The sequence below is a fragment of the Thamnophis sirtalis genome, unplaced genomic scaffold (genome assembly GCF_051295495.1).
Source record: "Thamnophis sirtalis isolate CommonGarterSnake01/CBP01778 unplaced genomic scaffold, rThaSir2_p1.2 scaffold_6, whole genome shotgun sequence".
In the NCBI taxonomy this organism is placed as follows: domain Eukaryota; kingdom Metazoa; phylum Chordata; class Lepidosauria; order Squamata; family Natricidae; genus Thamnophis; species Thamnophis sirtalis.
Window position 1 is genome coordinate 73,540,703 of NW_028261386.1, and position 22,861 is coordinate 73,563,563.

A 22,861-nucleotide genomic window follows, 5' to 3' on the forward strand; every position below is an offset into this window, starting at 1 on the left:
CTTACCTAATAAGGATTAGATACAGTGAATTATAGACTTTTTTATAATTCCAGTGTATATTTGTTATAGTGAAATAAAGGAATGTCTTAGTTGCCTAAAGGTTTCTATGTGCACACACACATCCCTATTGCTTTTGTTGTGTCTGAGACTGCTTGGTATTTTGGTGGCTTTTTAAACTCTGAGGTTTAGTAGATTTTTTTGGGAAATGCCAGGATTACGCATGTTTGTAGTGTGTCCTAGGTAGCAAAGAATTGCACACAATGTGCAGGAGGTTTTTGCCAGCTTGAGCAAATGTTCTTTTGAAGCAGGTTGGTTCTCATCCAAAAAGCAGTAGTTTATAAACACAGGAAAACTATTACATTTGGAAGAACATAACACAATTATTTTTTCTTGATAGCATTTTCTTTTTGCTTGCCTTAGGTACTTATATTGTTTTCTGGCTATACGTTATTGCATAATCTTTGCACATACTGAGAAGACTTTTATGTGAAGTTTAATTTCTAGTTTGGCAAACTTTTTTGCTTGTCAGATTAAAAAAAAGTTTCATTATTTAAAGGAATTGCTCCAGAATTAATGATTCCATTTAAAATGCATTTTATTTGAACCCAATGCCTTAAAAATGGTACTGGTATCATTAGAGTTATATACAAAATTCACCTGGCTCCTTGCTGACTCAGTTATATTCCAGATATTTCATGTGTTTTGTTATTTTCCATTCAACAGATTTGGGGAGGAAAAAATGAAGTCCTTTGCAATCACTACTTCTTAGTATCACAAGCCAAGTTAGGCTACCAGCATTACAATTTGTATGGGCGCTATTTAATTATGCCACTGGCCTTCCTAATTATTTTGAATACAGAATAATAGAGTTGGAAGGGATCTTGAAAGTCTTCTAGCTAGTCCAACCTCCTGGTCAAGCAGGATAGTTTGTACCATTCCAGATAAGTGCTGTCCAAACTTTTCTTAAAAACTTCCAGCACTTACAGTGTCTGAAGGCAAGCCATACCACTGGTTAATTGTTCTCATGGTTAGGAAATTTCTCCTTAGTTCTAGGTTGTTTCTCTCCTTGATTAGTTTCCATCCATTTTGTCTCATCTTGTCTTCTGGTGTTTTGGAGAATAGGTTGATCTCCTCTTCTTTGTGGCAGCCCCTCAAATATTGGAATACTGCTATCATGTCACCCCTAGTTCTTCTTTTCATTAGACTAGATATACCTAATTCCTGCAACCATGCATTCTTCATAAGTTTTAGTCTCCAGGCTCTTTTGTTGCTCTTCTGTGCACTCTTTCCAAAGTCTGAACATCTTTTTTGTAATGTAGTGATCAAAATTGCATGCAGTATTTTGGTGTGGTCTTACTAAGGTTTTATAAAGTGGTACTAATACTTCTCATGATCTTGACTCTATCCCTCTTTAGTGTGATCAAGTTAAAAAATGCAACTGGCAGCCATACATAGATTAAAAGGATCTTTAAAACAGCAATTAATGATGCCCTACTGTTCTTACAGGATTTTATTTTGTTTGGCTCAGAACAGAGCAAATTGGCAAAAAACAGAAAAAAACAAAAAGGAGCAGATAAGGAACAACAGCCGCATTTTAAGCGAGGAAGAAAAGGATGAACTCATCAAGCAAGCTCTGCTGGAAAAGGTAATATGCTTGGATAATGCAAATGATGTTTTTTTCTCCACTAAGTATATTTTGGCATTTTAAATAGATTGATTGATAAATAAATTCATAAATAAATATTTCCTTGAGTGGCTGATTCTATAAATTACCGTGCTTTGTTATCTCAGTCTTAGCTTCAATCAATTTTCAAATTTCGCTTGTTTGGCACATGTTTTAGAGTGGCTTTCTTATATATTGATTGGAGATGATGGAAATTGGGATCTAGCATATCTGGAGGGCATCGGGTTGTCAAAACATAGTGCTTCATATTTTAAAAATACCTGCTGTGCATTGCTGACAAAATGCTTTAATGCCCTATTCAAATTCACAGGACAAATCACCCAGCTGTTTCTTGGCAAAAAAACTCCAAACATTTCCCTGGATGGCCTATAAGATCCATCACATGTCATTTTGTTCCAACATCTCCTTCTTTATGGGAGCTGCTTGCTGATAAACTGATATTACATGCCTTGGAAAATAGCAATAGCAATAGAACTTAAGACTTATATACTGCTTCACAATGCTTTACAGCCCACTCTAAGCAGTTTACAGAGTCAGCATATTGCCCCCAACAATCTGTGTCCTCATTTTACCAACCTCGAAAGGATGAAAGGCTGAGTCAAACTTGAGCTGGTGAGAATTGAACTGCAAATCTGCTGGCAATCGGCAGTCAGCCGAATTAGCCTGCAATATTGCATTCTAACCACTGCACCAGCACGGCTCCTATCTAAAATATCTGAAGAACTCTGAACGTAGTTTCAATAAAGGCTGTTACACATTAGCCATGTATTTTACCTGTTCTTGGCCAACAACCTCTGTTCTACTTGAAGTGTAATTGATGTAATACAGGGTTGTCAAACTCGTGGCCTGCGGGCCGGATGTGTCATGCTGGCCATACCCACACCTGGTTTAGCAAAGGGGGTGGGAATTGCGATACCTCACGTGACGACTTCAGTTTGACACCCCTGATGTAATGGATGCAATGTGGATGGAAAAGGAGGATGGAATGCAGAAAGGCTATTTAAAGAAAAAGTAAAATTAATCAAGACTCTGCTGTATATCAGGGTTGTTTTTTTTTTATGCCTATAAGAACTGCAACGTGGAAAGGTGGGAACAGCTTTAGTTATTGAAGAGTTCAAATAAATACTGTCTACACCAGGGGTATCTAAACTTGACAACTTTAAGGCCTACGAACTTCAATTCCCAGAATTCATAGGTGGCTGTGGAATTCTGGGATTGAGACCCACAAGTCTTAAAGTTGCCAAGGTTAGACACCCCTGGTTTACACATTTTGCTTATATACTGTGTGTATAAGGACTAGAATTACAGATGGAACTAAAGAATCAAGATTTTAAATATTTTAATTGTGAAACATTGTACCAATCCCACAGTTTTTTCTCCAATCGTCTTGTACTGGAGTTATTTCATATCCCCAGAAAATAGTACTGATAGTACTATTAAAAAGTAAGGGCTTCTTTTCAGAAATAAGGAGGCAAATGTTGCAGGGGAAAGTATATGGATGTATTTATGAAGTCAGTTCGAAAGCAGGTAAAAATGTAAGTAGAAAAATAGGGACCACCTTTGGTGGAAGGTAACAGTGTTTCATGCGCCTTCGGCATTTAGTCATATCGGTCACATGACCCCAGAGACATCTTCGGACAATGCTGAATTCTTCGATTTTGAAATAGAGATAAGCACACACACACCCTAAAGTCAGGAACAACTAGCACATACGTGTGAGGGGAACCTTTACCTTTTATGAAGTCAGTGATAGTGAGATTTAATTCCAAGATTTTACATTTTCATACACTTTGAGTTGGTGATTGTTTTTTAAAATTCTATTGAGTTGGTTCTCAATAGCACCATCTATTGGTGAATCTTCATAATACTCAGTGTTTATTACTTCCAGTACAAAAAGAGTCTTTTCATTCTGCAACTGTTAAGTGTAATGCACATGAATTCACTGTGTAATACACATTCATTTACTAGCACAATGATATGCATCTATAAAATGGAATTAGAAATCAATGTATGCTATTATGTGTTGAAAGTATGATATTAATCCTACTGAATTAATAATATCGTTTGAAAAGTGAATGTTGTCATAAACTTAATGTATACAGGTACTTGTAATAGCAAATTTTACAAGGAAATATTGGTATAATAGTATTGTTTAAATATATGTGTTGTGATTTTGCAATCTATTTATCATGCAGCTTGAATATGAGTTCAAGTTAGCTGGGTTAAGTTGAATTATTGTTGTAGCATAAAGTGAGCATGATAGAGATTATATTGCTGTGAAATTTACACGTTCACATATTAGGGCTAGTCAAAGTGTGATTAAATGATGCAACACAAGGTGGCACTGCTGAATTGCACTGTGCAGCCAAGCACTCTCAAGTGTAAGAGAATAAGAATTAAGGTTGTCCATAGCTCTTGGAATGTCTATGGAGATTCTCAATCATCTACTCATGGTTTCCCAAAGGTAACTGGACTTTCTTGGGGAGGGTGTCCTTTGAAAACAAACAACAACAAAAGCCATGAGAAAATCCAGTTGCTTTTTGGAAAATACCGTTGAGATACTTCTTGGAATTTGTGTAATCCCATCACCTGCATCATTGTGGCTTTTAGGAGAGGCTGAAAAAAGATGTCAGGGTGGTAAGGTTTGTGTTGACCTTTGATGAGTAGATCCTTTTCTTTTATACTCATGTTAAAGCATGAAAAGTGTTGAGTTGTTTTTAAGAAAGTGCTGTGATTATGGGAGGTTAAATCACTTTTTCCAAATCATTTTTCAAGTGTACTGAGACTTAGTAAGAATATATTTGCAACAAGTTACATTTTGTTAGGAAAATATGCTATCTCTGGAATGACGTTCTTTAAAAAATGTTCTTATAAAAATGAAATGGTCTTAGAAAAAAGGTTTACATTCAAAGAACAACTTTATAGAACCTGCTTTGGCATTTCAGAAAGCTGTTTTCTGAATTTGCTAAAGAAATTTTTAGGTAATCTTTTAAGAAAACTTTATGGTATTGGTTTAAGTTGAACATTCATGGTATTTGCTTTTCCTGAAAGAATTTCCAATTATAATGCTTCCTATTCTTTTAATCAAGCATCATCTTGAAACCTACAAGAATCTTTACAAGATAAGAAATATCTTATATGAACGCTACAAGACTTTATTGAATGAGAAAGTGCTAAAGCAACGAATTCAGATCAAGGCATTTGATCTGAAACAACAGCAGCAACTTAAGCGCAAAGAACAAAAGGTACACGTTTGGGGGGGGAGGGATGGCTAAATCAAGAAGGAAACTAGAAAATTCATATTTTAATTATGCATATTTTTAGAGCTTTCATTAAAATTTATATGGGCATTATTACAAATATTTTATGTGTGAGTACAATATCTACAATTTTGCAAACTATAATAATGTGTATGAGGCATACCTGGAATAGTTTACTGAGCAAGTTAGCTGATAGCCAACAGAAAATTAATTGTTGAGAAACACATTGTTGTCAATTCCATGCATGGAAAAACTCCTTTCAATGATTTTCTGAAACTTCAAGTTATGTGCAAAGATGAGACAGAGTTGAATTCTAAGTGCATGGACAATAGGATGTGTAAAGGCTAATAATAGGAATCAAACCTTTCTGGAGTTCAGAAATCCCATTGTCATATACAGTACAAGTGTTTGGATATATGTTAAATTGGCTTTTAGGATTACGGCACTACAGAGAAAAATACTTTATGACTTAGGTTATATTTTCAGATATATTAGATCAGTATTATAGTCTTATGTATAAATTGCTATGGTACCCTCTAATTCTGAGATATATTGCATTTTTTGTGTTGAAGTTGTTACAATCTTCTGATGTCCTTGAATGCCCTAGAGGGCTACAGATAGCCACCATTTCTCTCCTAATTGTAGTCTAATTTATTTATTATCTAACTTGTTCTTCACCAATGTTCCTGTGCAGTATAATATCTCACATCCAAATTAACATTGTAGTCTTTCTTGAAATAAATAACTATTTTAATAGTTGAATGTGCTTAAAATACCTGTAAAGTATATCAGGTTTAGCACACAATTGTTCCTTTAATTGCTGGTTTTAATTTGAAACAGTGTTTTCATATAGGCTTTTATCATTTTAATTGACATTTGCGTTGCTTTATTGAAAATACATTGAATTTTTAATGGGTAGTTTCAAACAGCTACTTTAAATAAATTCTATGGGAGAACAAGGCTATGATTGCTTAGGGACATCTTATAGCTTTAGTTTGATTCCTTCATGAACCTGCAATAATGCATTGCTCTAATTCAGAATTTCTACAGATTTTTAGTTCTAATGGGTTTGGTATCTTTGCTTTTCCCATTGATTCCTGGGTTTTTTGGGAATCAAAATTTTATATAAAATCTTTGGAATGGTTTAGTATAATAATAGACCCTAAACAATGAATAAGGCTTACATTTAAAATGTATAAATATCAAACATACATATATCACAATTCATCTCAATTTACGTTCCCAAAAATTTAATATCAGTCTGAAAAAGAAGTGGCATATGCATTTAGTGCATAGGTTTTTTAATGTCTGAATAATTAACATTTCCTCAACATAAAAATTAAATTATTTTGAAACTCAGTGAAAGGAAAAAAAACACATATGAAAGCTATTTTTAAAATATTTTTAATTTGAATATTCTAATTTTGTATAGCAGAAGATAAATCTAAATAATCACACAATTAAAGTTTAAGAGAATATCTTTTAAGCAGTGGTTGTGAATCTGCACTCAACAATCTGTATGTAGATCTGAAATAAATTTTATAGAACTTGAGTTTTACTTTTCTTTAAGAAAACAGTGATTTTTGCAGAATACAATTTTCTAACAAAGGGATAAAACTGCTCTAGTTCTTTTTTTTTTACTTACATCTATCCTATTTTCTAGGCATATTTAGTTTGGTGACACTACAAACTCTGTTTATCTCAGTTAATGTTTCCTTAATATTAATTAGAAAAATTAATTGGAAATCACAGTTTGTGGTTTTAATACACCAAATTCTCAAAAATTTAAAGAAAAAAAAACAGAGAATTGGTCTGAAGTACTCTTTTGGAGTTCATCTGATGTTCAAGTATGCCGTTGTGAATCACGGAAGGGTTGGGGAAATAAACTTTGGAGAAGCTCTGTTAGACAACAAATAAGTCCAAAGAAGGAAAACAAACAAACAAACAAACAAACAAACAAATATAAATACACACATATACACATATTAGTATTCTGACATGGCTGTATCTGATTGAAGTAAAAATTTGTGTTGGGTGAGGAATTAAACAGATATGAATCTTAAATAAATAATTCTTTTTCAGAAGTTTTCTTCTTTCAGATTTTTTATTCTGGTTCTATAAGAAAGCAAGACTCCTTCTGTCTTAAAACTCAAAATATCAGACTGACCCTGAAACCAATGTTAAAGTAGAGATTGTTGTCTTATTAGCATGCTATTAATATGTGCATTAAATATAGTCTATGTCTCAACCCAAATACACACATTGGGAAATCAAAGGGAAATCCTTCACACCTTTTGCTGGCTTCATCCTGATTTTTTTTTCCTCTCTGAACAACTTCCTTAAAAGAATTTCCTCTTCTAAAGGACAGTTCTCCATATTTAACAAACAAATCCATCAATGAATTCTCTTTATGACCACATGACTCATGAAGAAACTCCTTTAATTTTGGTTTTTTGATTAAAGTTAATGCCCAGAGAAAAATAACCAAAATATTTAACATTCCAGACTTGTTTCAAAAAATAACTACAGTACATCATTTTAAAAATAAAATATCACCTTACAAAATAATGTTTTGCTCCAATAAAAGGATATACTTCAATTACTTGTTGTAGAAATCTAAATGAATATGCGAAAATCAGGCTGCCCAATATCAAAGGCCTACAATCTTTGAACTTCAAAGAAAATTTGTTTTGTCAATTTATGCCAATATGCTTGTGTTTTAAATTTTTCTTTGTACTCTAATGGTTCACCTTTTCTTTCTGTTAATAGTCCCTATGTAAGCTAACTTGTGGGGATTCAGCCTACAGCTTTAATTAAATTGTGTTTTTAAGAAAGAAGTTTTTGCAAGTATTATGCAGCAAACTAACAATAAACACCGAACCCACAGTATAGAAATAAAAAAATGTACCATTATGTTTGAGGCAACTGCTATTAGAAAAAAAGGAGAAAGAAGAGTTTTTAGTTATGAACTACAGGCAGTCCTTGACTTACGACCACAATTGAGTCCAAAATTTCTGTTGCTAGGCGAGACATTTGTTAAGTGAATTTTGCCCCATTTTACGATGTTTCTTGCCGTAGTTGTTAAGTGAATCACTGCAGTTGTTAAGTTAATAACACAGTTCTAAAGTGAACCTGGTTTATCTATTGACTTTGCTTGTCAGAAGGTTGCAAAAAAGTAATCACATGATCCCAGGACACTGTAACCATCATAAATGTGAGTCAGTTCCCAAGCATTCTGAATTTTGATCACGTGATCATGGAACTGCTACAACAATCATAAGTGTGAAAAACGGTCATAAGTCACTTTTTCAGCGCCATAGAACTTTGAACGGTCACTAAATGGACTGTTGTAAGTTGAGGGCTACTTGTATTATGCAATTGCTTGGTATGTAGTTTTACTGCAATACCCCCAGTGTATGTAAAGACCACAATATTAGGAAGGACAGCAAAACTTGTAACCAAATCAGCTTCCTTATTACTGTCAAAAGCTTTCCTTTTCACCTTTATGTAGGATTGCTTCCCTACCCAAACATAGTGAAACTGAATGCATAGCCTTCACAAATAGATGGCTCACCTTAATTTTCAGAATGTGAATTTAGCTTCACATTTGGAGAAGCTGTAAACCTATTTATGTAGAATTGTGGACAACAGAAAACATTTTAGAGCCCATATACCTCAGATAACATCAATCATTTGTAGCAAAGTTTAACTGATATGAATAGAATAGATTTTTGGGGAACAATTATTGAAATACTTAAAATAAACCTACCACCTTTTTTTTTACGTTGTGCTAAAACATAGGGTGAGAGCAGTGGTGGGTTGCCAATTTTTTTACCACTGGTTTGGATGTGTTCTCGTGCCCGCACGCAATGCTTCTGCGCATGCGCAGAAGTGTCCAGGCGGATGGACGGATCCTCCCACCGCCACTACTACCGATCCGCCCAATCCGGGCCAAACTAGGAGCAACCCACCTCTGGGTGAGAGTCAGTTTGGGATATAGTGGTTAAGGCACCAGGCTAGAAAATGAGAGACTGTGAATTCTAGCCCCAACATAGGCCCAAAGCCAGTGGGTGACTTTAAGCCAGTCACTTTTCTCTCAGTCCTTGGATGGGAGCACTGGCAAACCACTTGTGAAAAACCTTGTCAAGAAAGCTGTAGAACCTTATCCAGGTAGTCTCTGAGAATTGGACACGATTGAAAAAAAAGGAGAGAGAAAAGTGTAGGATTATAAATCTCCTACTGGTCCCTGACGTTAACTTCAAAGGTGAAAGAAATTTAGCTCTAGATTGCAGCTCTGGAATATTAACCCAGCTGAGATTTGTGTGTCTATGTCAACATTGCCTTTGCAACAGAATTCAAATCATGGTTAAATTCGGATATTTTTTTTAAATAGATAATTATGCTTCTGTTTCCATTTTTAACTTTGCTTGACTATTGCTTATTTTAATTCTTATATAATGCCGGACTTTTAATTATTACGATCCTAGTTTAAATTTTCTACAATATGGAAGAGCAGGATAGAAGTATTGTTAATAATATAGTTCTTCCCTGTGAGTTTATCACATAAAATTATCTGGGTCCACATGTTACACAAAGACTTAATCCTGGTTCCCTTAAGTATGTTTTACTTAATAAACTCCAGGTGATTAGGTTTGTACCTCTTAAGTCAAAACCAAGCAAATCGCATTACAGCACTGGATTCCATCTTTCATGCTTTGTGGTATGTCAATTTCCATGTCTTCACAATTTAAGATTTTAAAGTAAGTTTTCATACAACCCCATAAATTTGTATGTCTGTTTGCAGGCATATATCTCAGAGACCCTTATATGGTACTAAGTTCAGATCTAGAGAAATTTTGGAGGATTGAAACTAAACTAACTCCCCTAAAAAGAGCAATCAGTTTATGGAATTACTTTAAAATGATGAAGAATTGATATCAGTTGCTCAACAGGAAAGATTCCACAGCACGTGTGTTAGAAGCTGAAAAATGGGTTAAATATGCCACTAGGAAATACATAGGACTCTCATTCTTTGAGACTGGCATTCTGTTAGAAATTTTATTAAATCTGCTGTCAGAAGTTACGTAAACTAAGAAAGCAAAATACTTCATAGTAGTATCTATGCTGCTTTAAAAAAAATCTATTTGCCTTGGCAGAAGGAGAGGGTATCTATTGTCACAGTAAAGCTGATCCACGTTGACCTGAAATGATAAGGAAATGCAACTTCTGTTTATATTTGAATTTCAGTAATTTTATTGTTACTATAAAGATTTAAAGGGTGAAGATAGCTAAAACAATCAAGCAGTAGTAAAAGGCTGTCATGTTCCCTATAAGGGTTTACTTTATGCTTTATAATCTGCTGTATTCTTAACAACGACCTGTCTCAAAAGGAACTACTTTTAATAAGATAATAGGTGTTTCCTTTTTAATGCCACTAAATCAATGGCTAAATTTAAAGGCCACTTTAGTTATTAAAAAAATAATTAGCATGATTTGTAGAATTTTCAATTAAAAAACAAGGAAGGTTATGAAAGGATAAATAGAAAAACTTGAAATAGCTAATTGCAGAATCTGTAACTTAAGAAGTTGTCTAGTTTTGATAAATGATAAATGGAAGTTTCATATGAAATTAATATGACAGTTGTTCACAAAGGAGGAATTCACTTACAGCATGCGCATGCACTTGCTTCCCTCACATGTGCCTTGTCTGTGCATGCGCACAGCTATCTGATGAGGCACATTATGTCGAGGCAGGTGGGCAGGCCCTCCCACAGCTGCTGCTACGGGTTTGCCTGAACCGGAGAGAACCAGCTAAATCCCACCTCTGGTTCTTTTTGTAAAATATATATGAAATAAAATTTATAAAACATGATGTAAATATGAAGTGTATTGCTTTTATATGTATCATGCACATGAACATTTTTCAGCCTTGAGTGTTTACTGGAACAGAATATGGGAGGACAGTATTGTTCCTTTATTGTGGTTAGAAAGGTACTGAAGCCATGTGAATAGTAGCTTGAAAAATAATAGATTGGAAATGAAAAGTCAAATAGATGTGGTTGGAGGTGAGTCTGATTTGTTCCCGCCTATCACTGTAATTGACAGTGGACTGGCTGGACCAGACATCAGTCTCAACCCAGTTGAGATTTTAAAGCAATACAGTTTCCTATTATATCCATGTATCTTGATGAATCTCAGATTCACATGAACCTCTCCTCATTTTCTGGAAGTTTCAAAATATTATTAATCAGGTTTTTTTCCTGGTGACTAAAACTGGGGGTCTGCAATTTGTTTATCCTAAACTTAGACATTTTTTTTTAAGTGGAAGAAAGTAGGATTGAACATTTCAAATTAATCCACCCTGATATCATCACCTCAACAGCCTTCATGACACTCAGAGCTGGAAAAATGGAAGAAAAGTTCCTGCCTGTAGCTGGATGCCTGTTTAGTTGATGAAATCATAGTTTGAACCTGGTTTGTATTTCATAATCATAATTAAAGTAAATTAAAATGCCTTCAGATATCACAACATACTGGCAGACTTAAAAATCTAAACAATCAGTTAGCAGCAGCAAAGAAACTTACTTTTTCTATAACTAATTTCCGGACATTAGTTTGTAGTCTAAATTATGGGAATTGTGTCATACCACCATTTCGGAACTTGGATTAGCCTTTGAAAGAAAAGAGGATTCTCTAAAACAAATGATTGGTTTATTTTAAAATATTGTATTAAAGAATTCATTATTGAATGCCAAATAAATAACATAAAAGAAAGGAACTGCTACAACTTAGATGATACTTTCTCCAAAGACTACATAGAAATTAATTAATTAATTTTTGGCCAGACGGTAGTTTGTGACTTTTGAAGACTTGAAGGGAGATTGAACAAGACTACAAACAAATTTATAAGCCTATCAGCCAGAATACAAATTGCTGAGTGAATGAAAGAGGATGTTTCCTAAGGCTGCATTTGTGAGTCTTTGGTCAAAGCTGGGGAGTGCGGCGGGAGAGGTGGGGAGGAGCACCAGGCGGTCTTAAGAATGCCTGCTGAGTTCTAATTGGTGCCCACTGTGGTTAATGGCTTCCTGTGGCTGAATGTTTACTTGTCATTTGTTTTGAGCTTTGTTTCCCAGCTATTTGGAGAGAAATTAACAATTTTTTAAAATCTTCTTTAATAAAAGTGTACCCCTGGTCGTAAACTTCCTTTCTGCAAACTGTCTCAAGATACAAAGTACTTGGAGTCCGTGTCACAGTCAAACAGCTACTGGGTAAGACACCCTTCTCCATTTAGTTTTGTGGTTGTCACTGAAGTGTTTTAGAAAATATCAAATGCATATCCTAGGACAAAAGAGTCTGCTTTTTCCTTCAGGACAGTCAAATGGTTGCTTAAGGAGTCAGCTGTGAAAAGCCCTGGCCCTCTTTCCTTTCTTCTTTACTCCCTAACAGTTCATTCTGTCCATATCACTAGCAGCCATATGATGTAAAAGCAGCTTGTCAACCTAGCTTGGTTTATCCATTCCAAAAGTAACTTCTAAACCTTCTTCTAGAATCTCTAATTTGAAAAGCTGTTCAATTTGCACTGACAAACACTGGGCACTAAAACCCATTGTTTACCCAGCTAGTAAACATACTTCCGGTATAAGTTTCCAATGATCACAATTTTCCTATTCTTGTCATTAGAAATTCATGGCCTAAAGGGTTCCCATCTACACCAGCCTTAATCTCCCTGCCATATTCTGAGCATGTCCTCCTCTTCCTCCAAATTGTTAGTTAACAATTAGTAAAGTAGGCACTTATGTAATCACAAAGAAGTAATTATAAGATGGTTATAATTTTATCCTACGCTAGTACTATAAAACTACTAAAATTAATCTTTAAATCATAATACAAACAACTATGGAATTAACAGAAGAAATAAACAAGTCTCTGAGTTTTATGCTGATCTTCTTAGTGGTCTGTCTGTATGGAAATGTGTTGTTTTCTGAATTACAAATAGTTCCTAAGTAGTCACTCACAGCACTTTGTGAAAATGCATTTTATCTTCAGGACCTGTCTCATAATCTGCATAACTTTAAGATCTTTCTCAAATGCAGATCTTACCTTTAGAATAGAAAAAACTTATAACCATGAAAAACATACTTCAGTCTGGGTACTGATAGGATATAGTTGTATGACAGTATTAATTTTTCTGTAAAGTGAACTAACAACAACAGGCAAAGTTTATTTATAGATAGCCAATGTTATTTTTTAGCATTTATTCAGTCATTGTGGACATCAGACATTTTGGATACTTCTTGAAAAGTTTACATTCATGAAGACTGATTACTGCTTTTATTTAGCAAGTCCTGGGTTATGTGCTTATAGGAGAAAACAGTTAATTCTACTATAACATTTTTCTCTTAAACTTTCTGTGGCCTTGGACTGCTAAATCAACACTCAAAAACTAGAAGGACCACCCAGTTAAACCAATTCTGTCTTTTTGTGTCTATGCTAGTTCACATTTTTAGAGAATAAACATTACTTCACTTTTTTGAGAATAAAATAATGATTTTGGTTGCATTTCTGTATGACTTCTCACCCTCCTTGTTTTTAAAAGTATCTTTGAGAACTAAATTTTCTAGAAAAACATTTAATCCAAAAATTTATCACTTGAATTATTTTATATATTCCATGCCATCATAACAATTCATAGCACAAATTTTCTAGTCAAGAGTGTTCTTCAAAAGAAATTCCTTGAGTTTCAGGCCCTAACACAATGATTATAGCCAACACATTTTTAGGAAGTCATCTTATTTCATATTCACTTTTCTTTTTGAAATGTTGCTGTAAGATCACAGTTCTATTTGGAGTAGTGGGTGGGTAGATCTGTTTACTATCAGTCCTCTGAATGTTAGCACTCGCCTTACTATTTGTATTATCACTTGTATACTTCAGTGAACCAGTTCTCAGCTCCTAATCCATGCTTGCAAACTAGCTGACTATTAGGGAGGTGAGGGAAAGAGGTGACAAGGGGACTTAAATAGGAGAGGCTGCAGTAGACCACTAGTGGTAGTCCATATAGATCAGGTTTGAGAATCATTGAACAATATATAGTTGGATTGTTTTTTTTAAATTTGGCAATAAATATATTCTTCTACTAATGCAGTTGTAATATGATTGCAGTTGTTTTATAGCAGGATCGTTTGAAAAAACCAGATATATTATGGGTTAGGTGAGCAATATTACTTTTGAAAAACTATGTAGTTTCTGCAGAAATCACAATTACTGTATGCTCTTGAATAAAAAAAAAGTACTACAACAACTCCAGAACCTCCATTTCCACTTGGCATGCATTGCCTCATTTATAAAGTAAATCTTATATTTCATATGGCTGCTCCCTAACTAATCATACATTTTAAAGGAATGTTTTTCTTCCATTCCTTTGTTTAAGGTTACTGGATTGCAGAATGAACTAACTAAACTTGGCATCATAAAGAACCAGCAAGATTATGAAAACTTTTGGAAATTTGCTTGGGAAGATGTTCCTGGTCCAAAGATCAAGGACAAGCTTCCTGATATAAAAGCAAGAAGCTGAGTATCTTCATAATTTCTGGAGAATGGAATAAGATTCATCTCTACAGGAAAAGCAGACACATATTTTATTTATTATTTTACTGACCAATATTTTAAATAAGGAAATTGTCCCCTAGTAGATCTTGTGAGCATTTACAATCGTTAAAATGCAAGATTAAAGCCAAGTTAAATAAATAATAAATTAATTTGAAATGCACATAATCTCACTGGCAAAGTGGCACCAAGGAGATGAGAAATATGGATTGGACTATAGATACTAGCAGGGGACACGGTGGCTCAGTGGCTAAAATGCTGAGATTGTTGATCAGAAAGGCCGGCAATTTGGCAGTTTGAATCCCTAGTGCTCCGTAACAGAGTGAGCTCCCGTTACTTCAGGGGTGGGTTGCTCCTGGCATTACTGCCGATTCGGTGCACACAAAAATTTTGTCTGTCAGAGCCACTTCCAAACATTATTTGGATGTTCTGGATTTAAAAATAATATTTTACCCCTTGTCACTTTCTTGCTTATATTTTCACCAAGGCCATCTTCCTTACTCTATACACAGACACAGCCACGAGGAAAGCCCTGAAATATGTTCATTTCACTCATCTTTGTCAGAATTTTCTCAAAAAATTCCCCCTCTAGATGCACTTACTTTATATTTTTTATTTGATTGATTGATTGAATCCTATGATCAGCTATCTCACAATCGCAACTCTGAGCACCTAACAGGGCCTAAAAGCAAACAAGCAAACAAACAATAATAAAGAGTAAAAAACTTACACTGGTCACCAAGAGAAAACCCGAAGAGAACAATCAACAAAATCCTTCCACGAACCACCTAGACTTCTAAGCCCCAAGTCCTGGAACACTTCAATACTTCACAAAAGACCAGCAGATCGAGGCTAATCTAATCTCTGGTTTTCCAGAAAGCAGGTGGTGTGACAGAAAATGCATGCTTCCTAGGTCCCATTGAAAAACACAATGAGTGAAATTTGTATAAAATTGCTGTATAGGAGGAAATGTTCAGCTGATCATTTTGTTTCAGCTGATGAAAATAAATTTCGTTATGCTATTTACATCAGAGCTTCAATGTTTACTTTCTGTTTTCAATCTCTAGTGTCCGCTGCTAAATCTTTACTTTTTTCTACTCCAACTGGAATCAAGCCACTCCAGCAAGTTAAAAGCTTTCCAAATAGCAGGCTGAAAAAAGTAAGTACATTTTAAAAATCTATTTATAACCTTTTTATTTTTAAATGCTCTGCTTTAATTTAGGAAAATTGGTCTTTTCAGTAACAAAACAATTGTGAAATTGTTTTTCGACTACTTAATTCAGTTTCATATAATGAGCAGCTTTCTTTAATCTGGTCCCTTCTAATATATTGGGTCTATTAGGTCCTTCCTTAGAGAAAGCTGCAATAAAGGGGCTATGAAGATTGCTATTACAAAATGTTTCTTGTGAAAAAGACCCAGAGTCATGTGCTCTTGACTTAGTACTCCATATTTATGTATCTCTAAAATGCCACCAATTGCAACTAATTTACAATAGAAAGATGGTATCATCTAAAGCCAGTTTTGTATGGGGATTTTTCAAAGTATATGGTTTTTGAAATAACTTCTGCTGGAAGATATATAGTTAGGTTTCTAAGAAATGGTGAAATTGAATAATATACACTGTTCAGTTTTATTTAAGTTTGTTAGCACAAGCAGGCCCCTCCCAATATAAAGTTTTAATTAATATTACAAACAGCTCAAATGGGGAAATGCAGTTGAGAAACAGTTGGGCATGTTTTTTTTTTAACCTGATCTGGTTTTTGTAGGCAAAATAAGAATATACTGGTAGTGGACATTCACATTTGGGCTTTGTACATGATGCAAGGGCACAATAGTGGTAATTGGTATAGGAGTTTAAGAGCCCAATAAATAAATATAGATATGGGTTACATTTTCATTATTTAAATAGGATATATTTGTCTCTTGCCCAACTCCATTCTAATCTTGATTGGAGGAAAAACAATTTCAGCAACAAAATAGTAAAAGTGTGGAACACGCTATCAATCCTGTTGTTAGTTCCTCTAACTCCCATACCTTTTACCTTAAGGTGTCTACCATGGACCTTATGCATTTCTTAAGAGGTTTCTAAGGGGGCATACATAAGCACACCAGCGTGCCTACCATCCCTGTCCTACTGTCCCATTTACATGTACTCTTTTTATATGTTTATGGCTATGTTTTACTTATTTTTGTCCATTTATTTGTGCCATTTTTTCATGTGTTTTTCCTACTTGTTTCCTTGTACTTGTTGACAAATTAAAATAAATAAATAAATTCTAACACCAACTGCTTCATTTGTATGAAGAGATTATTCAAATTTATTTTTTCATTTTAGGAAGCCAGTCATGATAATACAAAACTTGAGGACCACTTTACAAAGGTATTGCATTTTAAAAAAAACATTAAATTGATTCTAGAATGTAACATGAGGCTTTTGTCTTCCCTATGTGCATATGTTTCAACTAGTAAAATTTGGTTTGTGTAGGTAAATGATTTGTTTTGCTCATTTGAGACCACATTATATAAAGTAAAACAAATCTATATCTCACCTAAGGATCCTACCAATTTGTTCTGAATTATTTTCTGACATCACAACAAATTCAGGATTGGCTGGTATTTATAGCCAAAAAATAAGACCCCTTTTCACAAAGATGATCTATGAATCTATTTATCATTACATCTATGCTAAAAGTAGAGTGAAATTATGTTGAGGAACACTGAAGAGAAAAAAGACAATAATACACTTGTATAAATTTCATTTTGTGGGGGAAAAAATTATGAGCAATCACAATTAGTAGGTTACAATGAAAAAGGACAAACCACCATGATTAATGTGTTTATAAATAACTGGAAAAATAAAAAGCAATCTCAAAAAAGATGAGGAAGTTTGAAAAATATGACAGAGCCTGAAATGGTTACTTAGATACGTACATAAACTGTTGCTGAATATGACATAGAGCAGTGTTTCTCAACCTTGGCGACTTTAAGTCCTGTGGACTTCAACTCCCAGAAGCATAGCTGGCTGGGGAATTCTGGGAGTTGAAGTCCACAGGACTTAAAGTCGCCAAGGTTGAGAAACACTGATATAGAGAGTTAATATATTAAAACGCTATCATAAAATAGATACAAAATTTGAGAGAAGTAATTTACAATGAACCAATGGTTCATTGCATGACTCCCATGCATATACTGTATCACAGAGCAAAGCAAATTTAAGTATCTGGAATACCATTTTTAAAACTTAAATAGAAATCATTAATATTTGATGTAAAGTTCAAATAATGTAACTATGACCAATAATGGGGATACAGATGGAAGGAAAGGGGGATATAATGTATGGTTTATAATAATGCAATATATATTTGTTTTTTACAATTTAAATTAATAAGATTTTTTCTTATCATCTTGCCTTTTTTCTTCTTTTTTCTACCTCCTTCGCATTTGCTTTAAAAAATATTCTTTGTATTTCAACCCTTTAATAATCTACACATTAAAACAGATGAAGAAGAAAGGGTCAAATCATCCATTTCATTCCTATTTCAGTAGTTTTGGAAGATTGCCATAGATTTTAGGCTACATAGGGAAGACATTAACAGTACTTTTTCTTCCTCTTGGCTATTCAGTTGCATGTAAGGTCAAGGTAAGAGTTGACAAAGTTACCCTTGGTCTTTGATCAGGGCAAAAGAAGGGTCAACCAGAGAATGATTAGAAACCTTCATTCTGCATTCAATTTGAGTGGTCTTAAGCCAGTTATGAAAGAGTTTGGAGCTGAATTGGGGGGGGGGAATCATTGATGCTATCTACATGATTTGAGGAGCATAGCTACAGAGCCTGAAGATATCACCTCTGTTGCATCCCCACTAGACCTGGTGTTTATAAGCATGTAGCCTGTGGTGAAATATAAATCGTTAACAGATTGTTAAACTACTATTCAATCATTGTAATGCATTGCAGGCTTAATCTTTCATATTAGTCTAATCCAAGGTTTTCCAAAGTGGTCAATATCAACCCGCATGTTTGGGAGTCACTGAACAATTTGAAACTTTTTAAAGGAGTTGGGGCTCCTAGTCTAATCCTTTTGACAAACGTATCTAATCTATCTGCACATGGAAAGCATTTTCTATGACAATATAGACAATATCTGCTGAGGTGACTCCATGAACTCTCATCATTCAGAATGATACCAAAATGCTTTACTTTGGGTTTGCAAGCAAAAACCTTTCAGAATATGCCTTGGAAATTTTCCTGTGGATGCCTTCTAGTTGACATCTGTAATTGTTCCCCAAAGGAGGGAGGATTAGTGGAGATGTCACCAAACCGTTAGGAGGCCCTTCTTGCCTTTCATCCCGCCCCAGTCAAAGGTAGGCCACATGGACCCATGTTTGCTTGGCCTAAAATAAATATATCTTGGCTGAATCCTTATTACTGGGAGGCAGAGTGAATCAAGGGAAATTGTTCACATATATGTGAGAGAAATAAAATGGAGGAATGAAAAAGCACCTTTTCATACATTTGAATAGCCACTGTCTTTTGGAACTAAAATCAGATGCATTTCAGGTTATCATCTGAGAGATAAACTCTTCAAACTAATCAACACATTAGTGGAAATAATTAAGAGAAATGAGGCAATTTTTAATGATCCATCTTTATATGTTCATCTACCAAGATTTAACAATTTTAATTATTTTTTTCTGAACTAATAATGATTAACCTACTATACCTACAGAGTTTGAACATAGTTAATTTTTTTTCTTTGGTATAAGTAATTTTAGATAGTAAAGCAAATAATAGAAATGGATAAAAATGCAAACTAAAGATAATACATCCACATATTTCATATCATATTAGTTATATACAGTATTTCAATAATATTTCATAATTGTAGAAAGAATCAAGTTAGCAGGTTTTTTTTAACTTTGGAAAGGAAATGGGATAAGATGGGAAATGACAAAAATATGTCTGATAATCACACATATCAAACAACATTTTTTTTTCAGAATTAAGGCACATTTTTTAAAAAGAAGCCCTAATTTTTAAAGATCATTTAATGACTATTTTATTTTAATTTGCTATATCTTGTCTCTTGGTATAGCCTTTATTTTTCTGCAGAGCTTTTGAGACTAGAAATCCAGAATAACCCAGTTCATCTATTGGCTCCAACACAATTGGATAGTTTCCCAAAATAGATCAGAGACTGAAGTATAACAGTTTGTTTCCAAGAGCATCTAGTCAATATTTATAGTTAAAATTTCACAAAACCGGTAACTCTCAATTTCGATGTGTTTCTGTAAATCTGTTAATAGTAATCTCGGATATGCTGTAGAAATATACAGTTTAATAATGATGGTGAGGAAGGATTCAACTAGCCAAAATTAGAGGGGGGAGACCTGTTTTGCAATAACAATAATTGACTTATTATCATTGACTGCAATGATAATAAGGGATGCAAGAAAATTATTGAATTGGGCTACAAGTTTCAAAACTAAATATAAATGTAAATTTCAGTTAGATTATGAGATTCATCATCCTAGTCTATGAGTTTAATGTGGACAGAGAATATTAGCTCTAGTTCACGTTTCTGTGAAGAATCTTGACAACTTTTAAAAATTTATTTTGTAGTGCTTGCATGACAAAGTGTAAACAAAAGCTGTATATGAACAAATGTTATGTTTTACCTTGTGCCTATTCATAACTTCTTTCTAAAACAATTCTTAATTGGACTGATGGACAGATTCTAGCAACATTGTCAGATAGAGTATGGTTCCAATTGACTAGTCTATATCAAATGTAAACTTGTATGTATGTGTATATGTATGTGTATACATACCCACACCCACACATAAATGCTTACATACATATGTGCATATTCTATATACAATTTAAGAGAACCAATGATAAAGAGCTTAAATTAAATGTTTTTTACACACTTGCCTTAAGGATATACTGCTTTGTGTGCCATCTGACCTTAGTTGTGAAGGTATTACTAATGATGTGCTAGTTCTCAAGGATGTATCGGCATGCTGCAGCTAACACCAATAGTATCGCTCACTCCAGTGCTGGCACACTTTGACTGCTTAGTGCAAAAATCTGTCACTAAAAAGATTCTGAAGGGATGAGAGACAAACCTAGCAGCATTGTTTATCCTACTGTGGGAATGCAATCCATGTGTGCTCAGAGAACAAGTGTTTTTCAAAAAAGACCCAATCATGTTTCAAGGTATATTGTGTGATTTGTTTTATTCTGGCAATTGCTGTTGCCTTACTCACTGGCATTTCTTTCATGTTTTTAAATGAGAATATTGGATTAGTGTCAGATTGTAATTTGAATATGCTGCAATGCGTTTTGCAACCGTGGTAAATCCAGATAAGATAGAGATTGGGTTTGGATTTTTCCTTCTGAAAAGAGCTGAGTTTCAATCTTGAGCTGATGTGCTTCTTGATCTTGAGAAATCAGGATATTTATGGGATGCCAAGGACCAGACAGACAATATTACCCTTTCATACCATAGAGTCATGCACTTATTCATGAATCAATCAGATCCTGCAACATTTATTCATGATTTGGTTCCATCGTGATAGTAGAATGCTGCAGTATGTGCTATTAAAGAAAAATAAGAATATCCAGAGGTTTTGTTGGGTAAAAATTGCAGTAGTAAGTCTGCTCATTGCCCTTATTAGATGTTGACATTTCTTCAAAACTGTTTCATTTTCTGTTACTGAAATCCTCATTTAGAGGATTTAGAACTTGGGCCTTTCATGCCTTGACTATAATATTCTTATGTTTCCTATTGATAGTATATACTATCAATTAATCTATTCTGCAGTTAAGATACTTGAGGTCAAGTTTGGGCTGTTACTAGATTTGTGCTTTTTGGGATTGGATTCAGTAAATACATGCATTTTGTTTAGTTCTATTTGTAAACCATGAATGTGTGTGAGAAGAAAGAACAAAAAGGTATTGTTTACAATGGAAGTGTAAAATAGAAGTGTAAAATACATGTGCCACAGATTCGGGAAGAATAATATGCTGTCCTCTCTTTGTTCAGCTGGGCTGTGCTTAAACTAAAGAGCCTTTTGTAACACAGATGTTTGTAGTAGTAGATGTTCTGCTTGGACAAAATCAAGGCGCAACAACTTCGTGACTTAATAGGAATCTTAGATTTGTGAACTAATGTGTTTGGAAAACCATTTCCAATTAATTTAAATTTTGCAAATGTTGCTGCTATTTTAACAAAGTAATTTCCTTCTAGGACTTCCAAATTACAAATTTTTAAATTATGAAAATGTGTTAATGGACTGGATTAAATTAGCTGCACAGCTGTAACTTTTCTGCAAGTTTGATACCAATATGTTGTTTTAATACCAATTTTTGTGACATTCCCCTGAAATAGAAGTAAGCTTAATGTTCATAGGTGTCACTGTTTTGAAATAATGACTCGTGAAATATGAGTTTTTAATACTATGGAAACAAATATGTCGGAATCAACAAAATTGATGAAGTGCACCATATTATATAAACATATGTTTTATCTTAATGCTCATAAAACTAGAATAGTTGTATTTGTGAACAGATTATTCATTTTTTAATTATTATTTTTCACTTGAAGGGCTTAAACAATTTTGCATTTTCATAATGAATGATCTCTTTGCTGCTTGATGAATACATTTTATTCCAGTTTTCTCTAAGAGTACAAAGTAATCATTCACTGTCCCCCTCCTAATTTTCACAGCAGACTGCAGCTCTTTTGTTGCAGTCTGTGGATATTTGCTACCCATCAACTCCTACGAAAATGAAGATGAGAAGCCAGCAGCAAATAGAACAAATGTTTTCCAAGGTAAGAGGGGAGAAAAATGGCCCTTTCTTCCATTTGAAACTGGCTTAATGCTGGTGAATGATGATGGGACAGCTACTATTTTACTGTTGTATAAAATATTGCTTAACCATTCAAAAAGAGATTTTGCTGTGATCACAAATTCCGAGTTGCATGAAGGACTTTAAATGCTGAAAATATATGCAAGGTCAGTTAATAATTATATATAAATTTATAATATATATAAATTATTATTATTTGGTCCAATTTCTTCCCTTCTTTCATGTGATTAGAATTATGTATCCTTCTGTTCTGCTACCTAGATAGATTTTCAATCCCTCTTTAAATTTAGCATTTTTTGCCTTTTAAAGAAGAATTCTTTCATTTCTCAATTTTGCTACATTTTGGCCTCCAACTGATCACCTTAAAGAATAAAAGGACAGAGGATTTCTGGGGCAAGATTTTGTTCACCTCAAGATATTCTCAAATTAATATGTCTA

General features: G+C 34.1%; 1 protein-coding gene across 1 annotated transcript in view; it reads left to right on the forward strand.

Moving 5' to 3' along the window:
- LOC106540581 (uncharacterized) overlaps positions 1-22,861 on the forward strand; it is a 65,063-nt gene that overhangs the window by 18,098 nt on the left and 24,104 nt on the right. Inside the window, exons 5-11 of the mRNA XM_087718196.1 lie at positions 1,534-1,645; positions 4,774-4,929; positions 12,126-12,212; positions 14,375-14,513; positions 15,618-15,709; positions 16,887-16,931; positions 22,284-22,385. Coding sequence (XP_087574322.1) covers positions 1,534-1,645; positions 4,774-4,929; positions 12,126-12,212; positions 14,375-14,513; positions 15,618-15,709; positions 16,887-16,931; positions 22,284-22,385 — 733 coding nt within the window. The remainder of the gene's footprint in view (positions 1-1,533; positions 1,646-4,773; positions 4,930-12,125; positions 12,213-14,374; positions 14,514-15,617; positions 15,710-16,886; positions 16,932-22,283; positions 22,386-22,861) is intronic.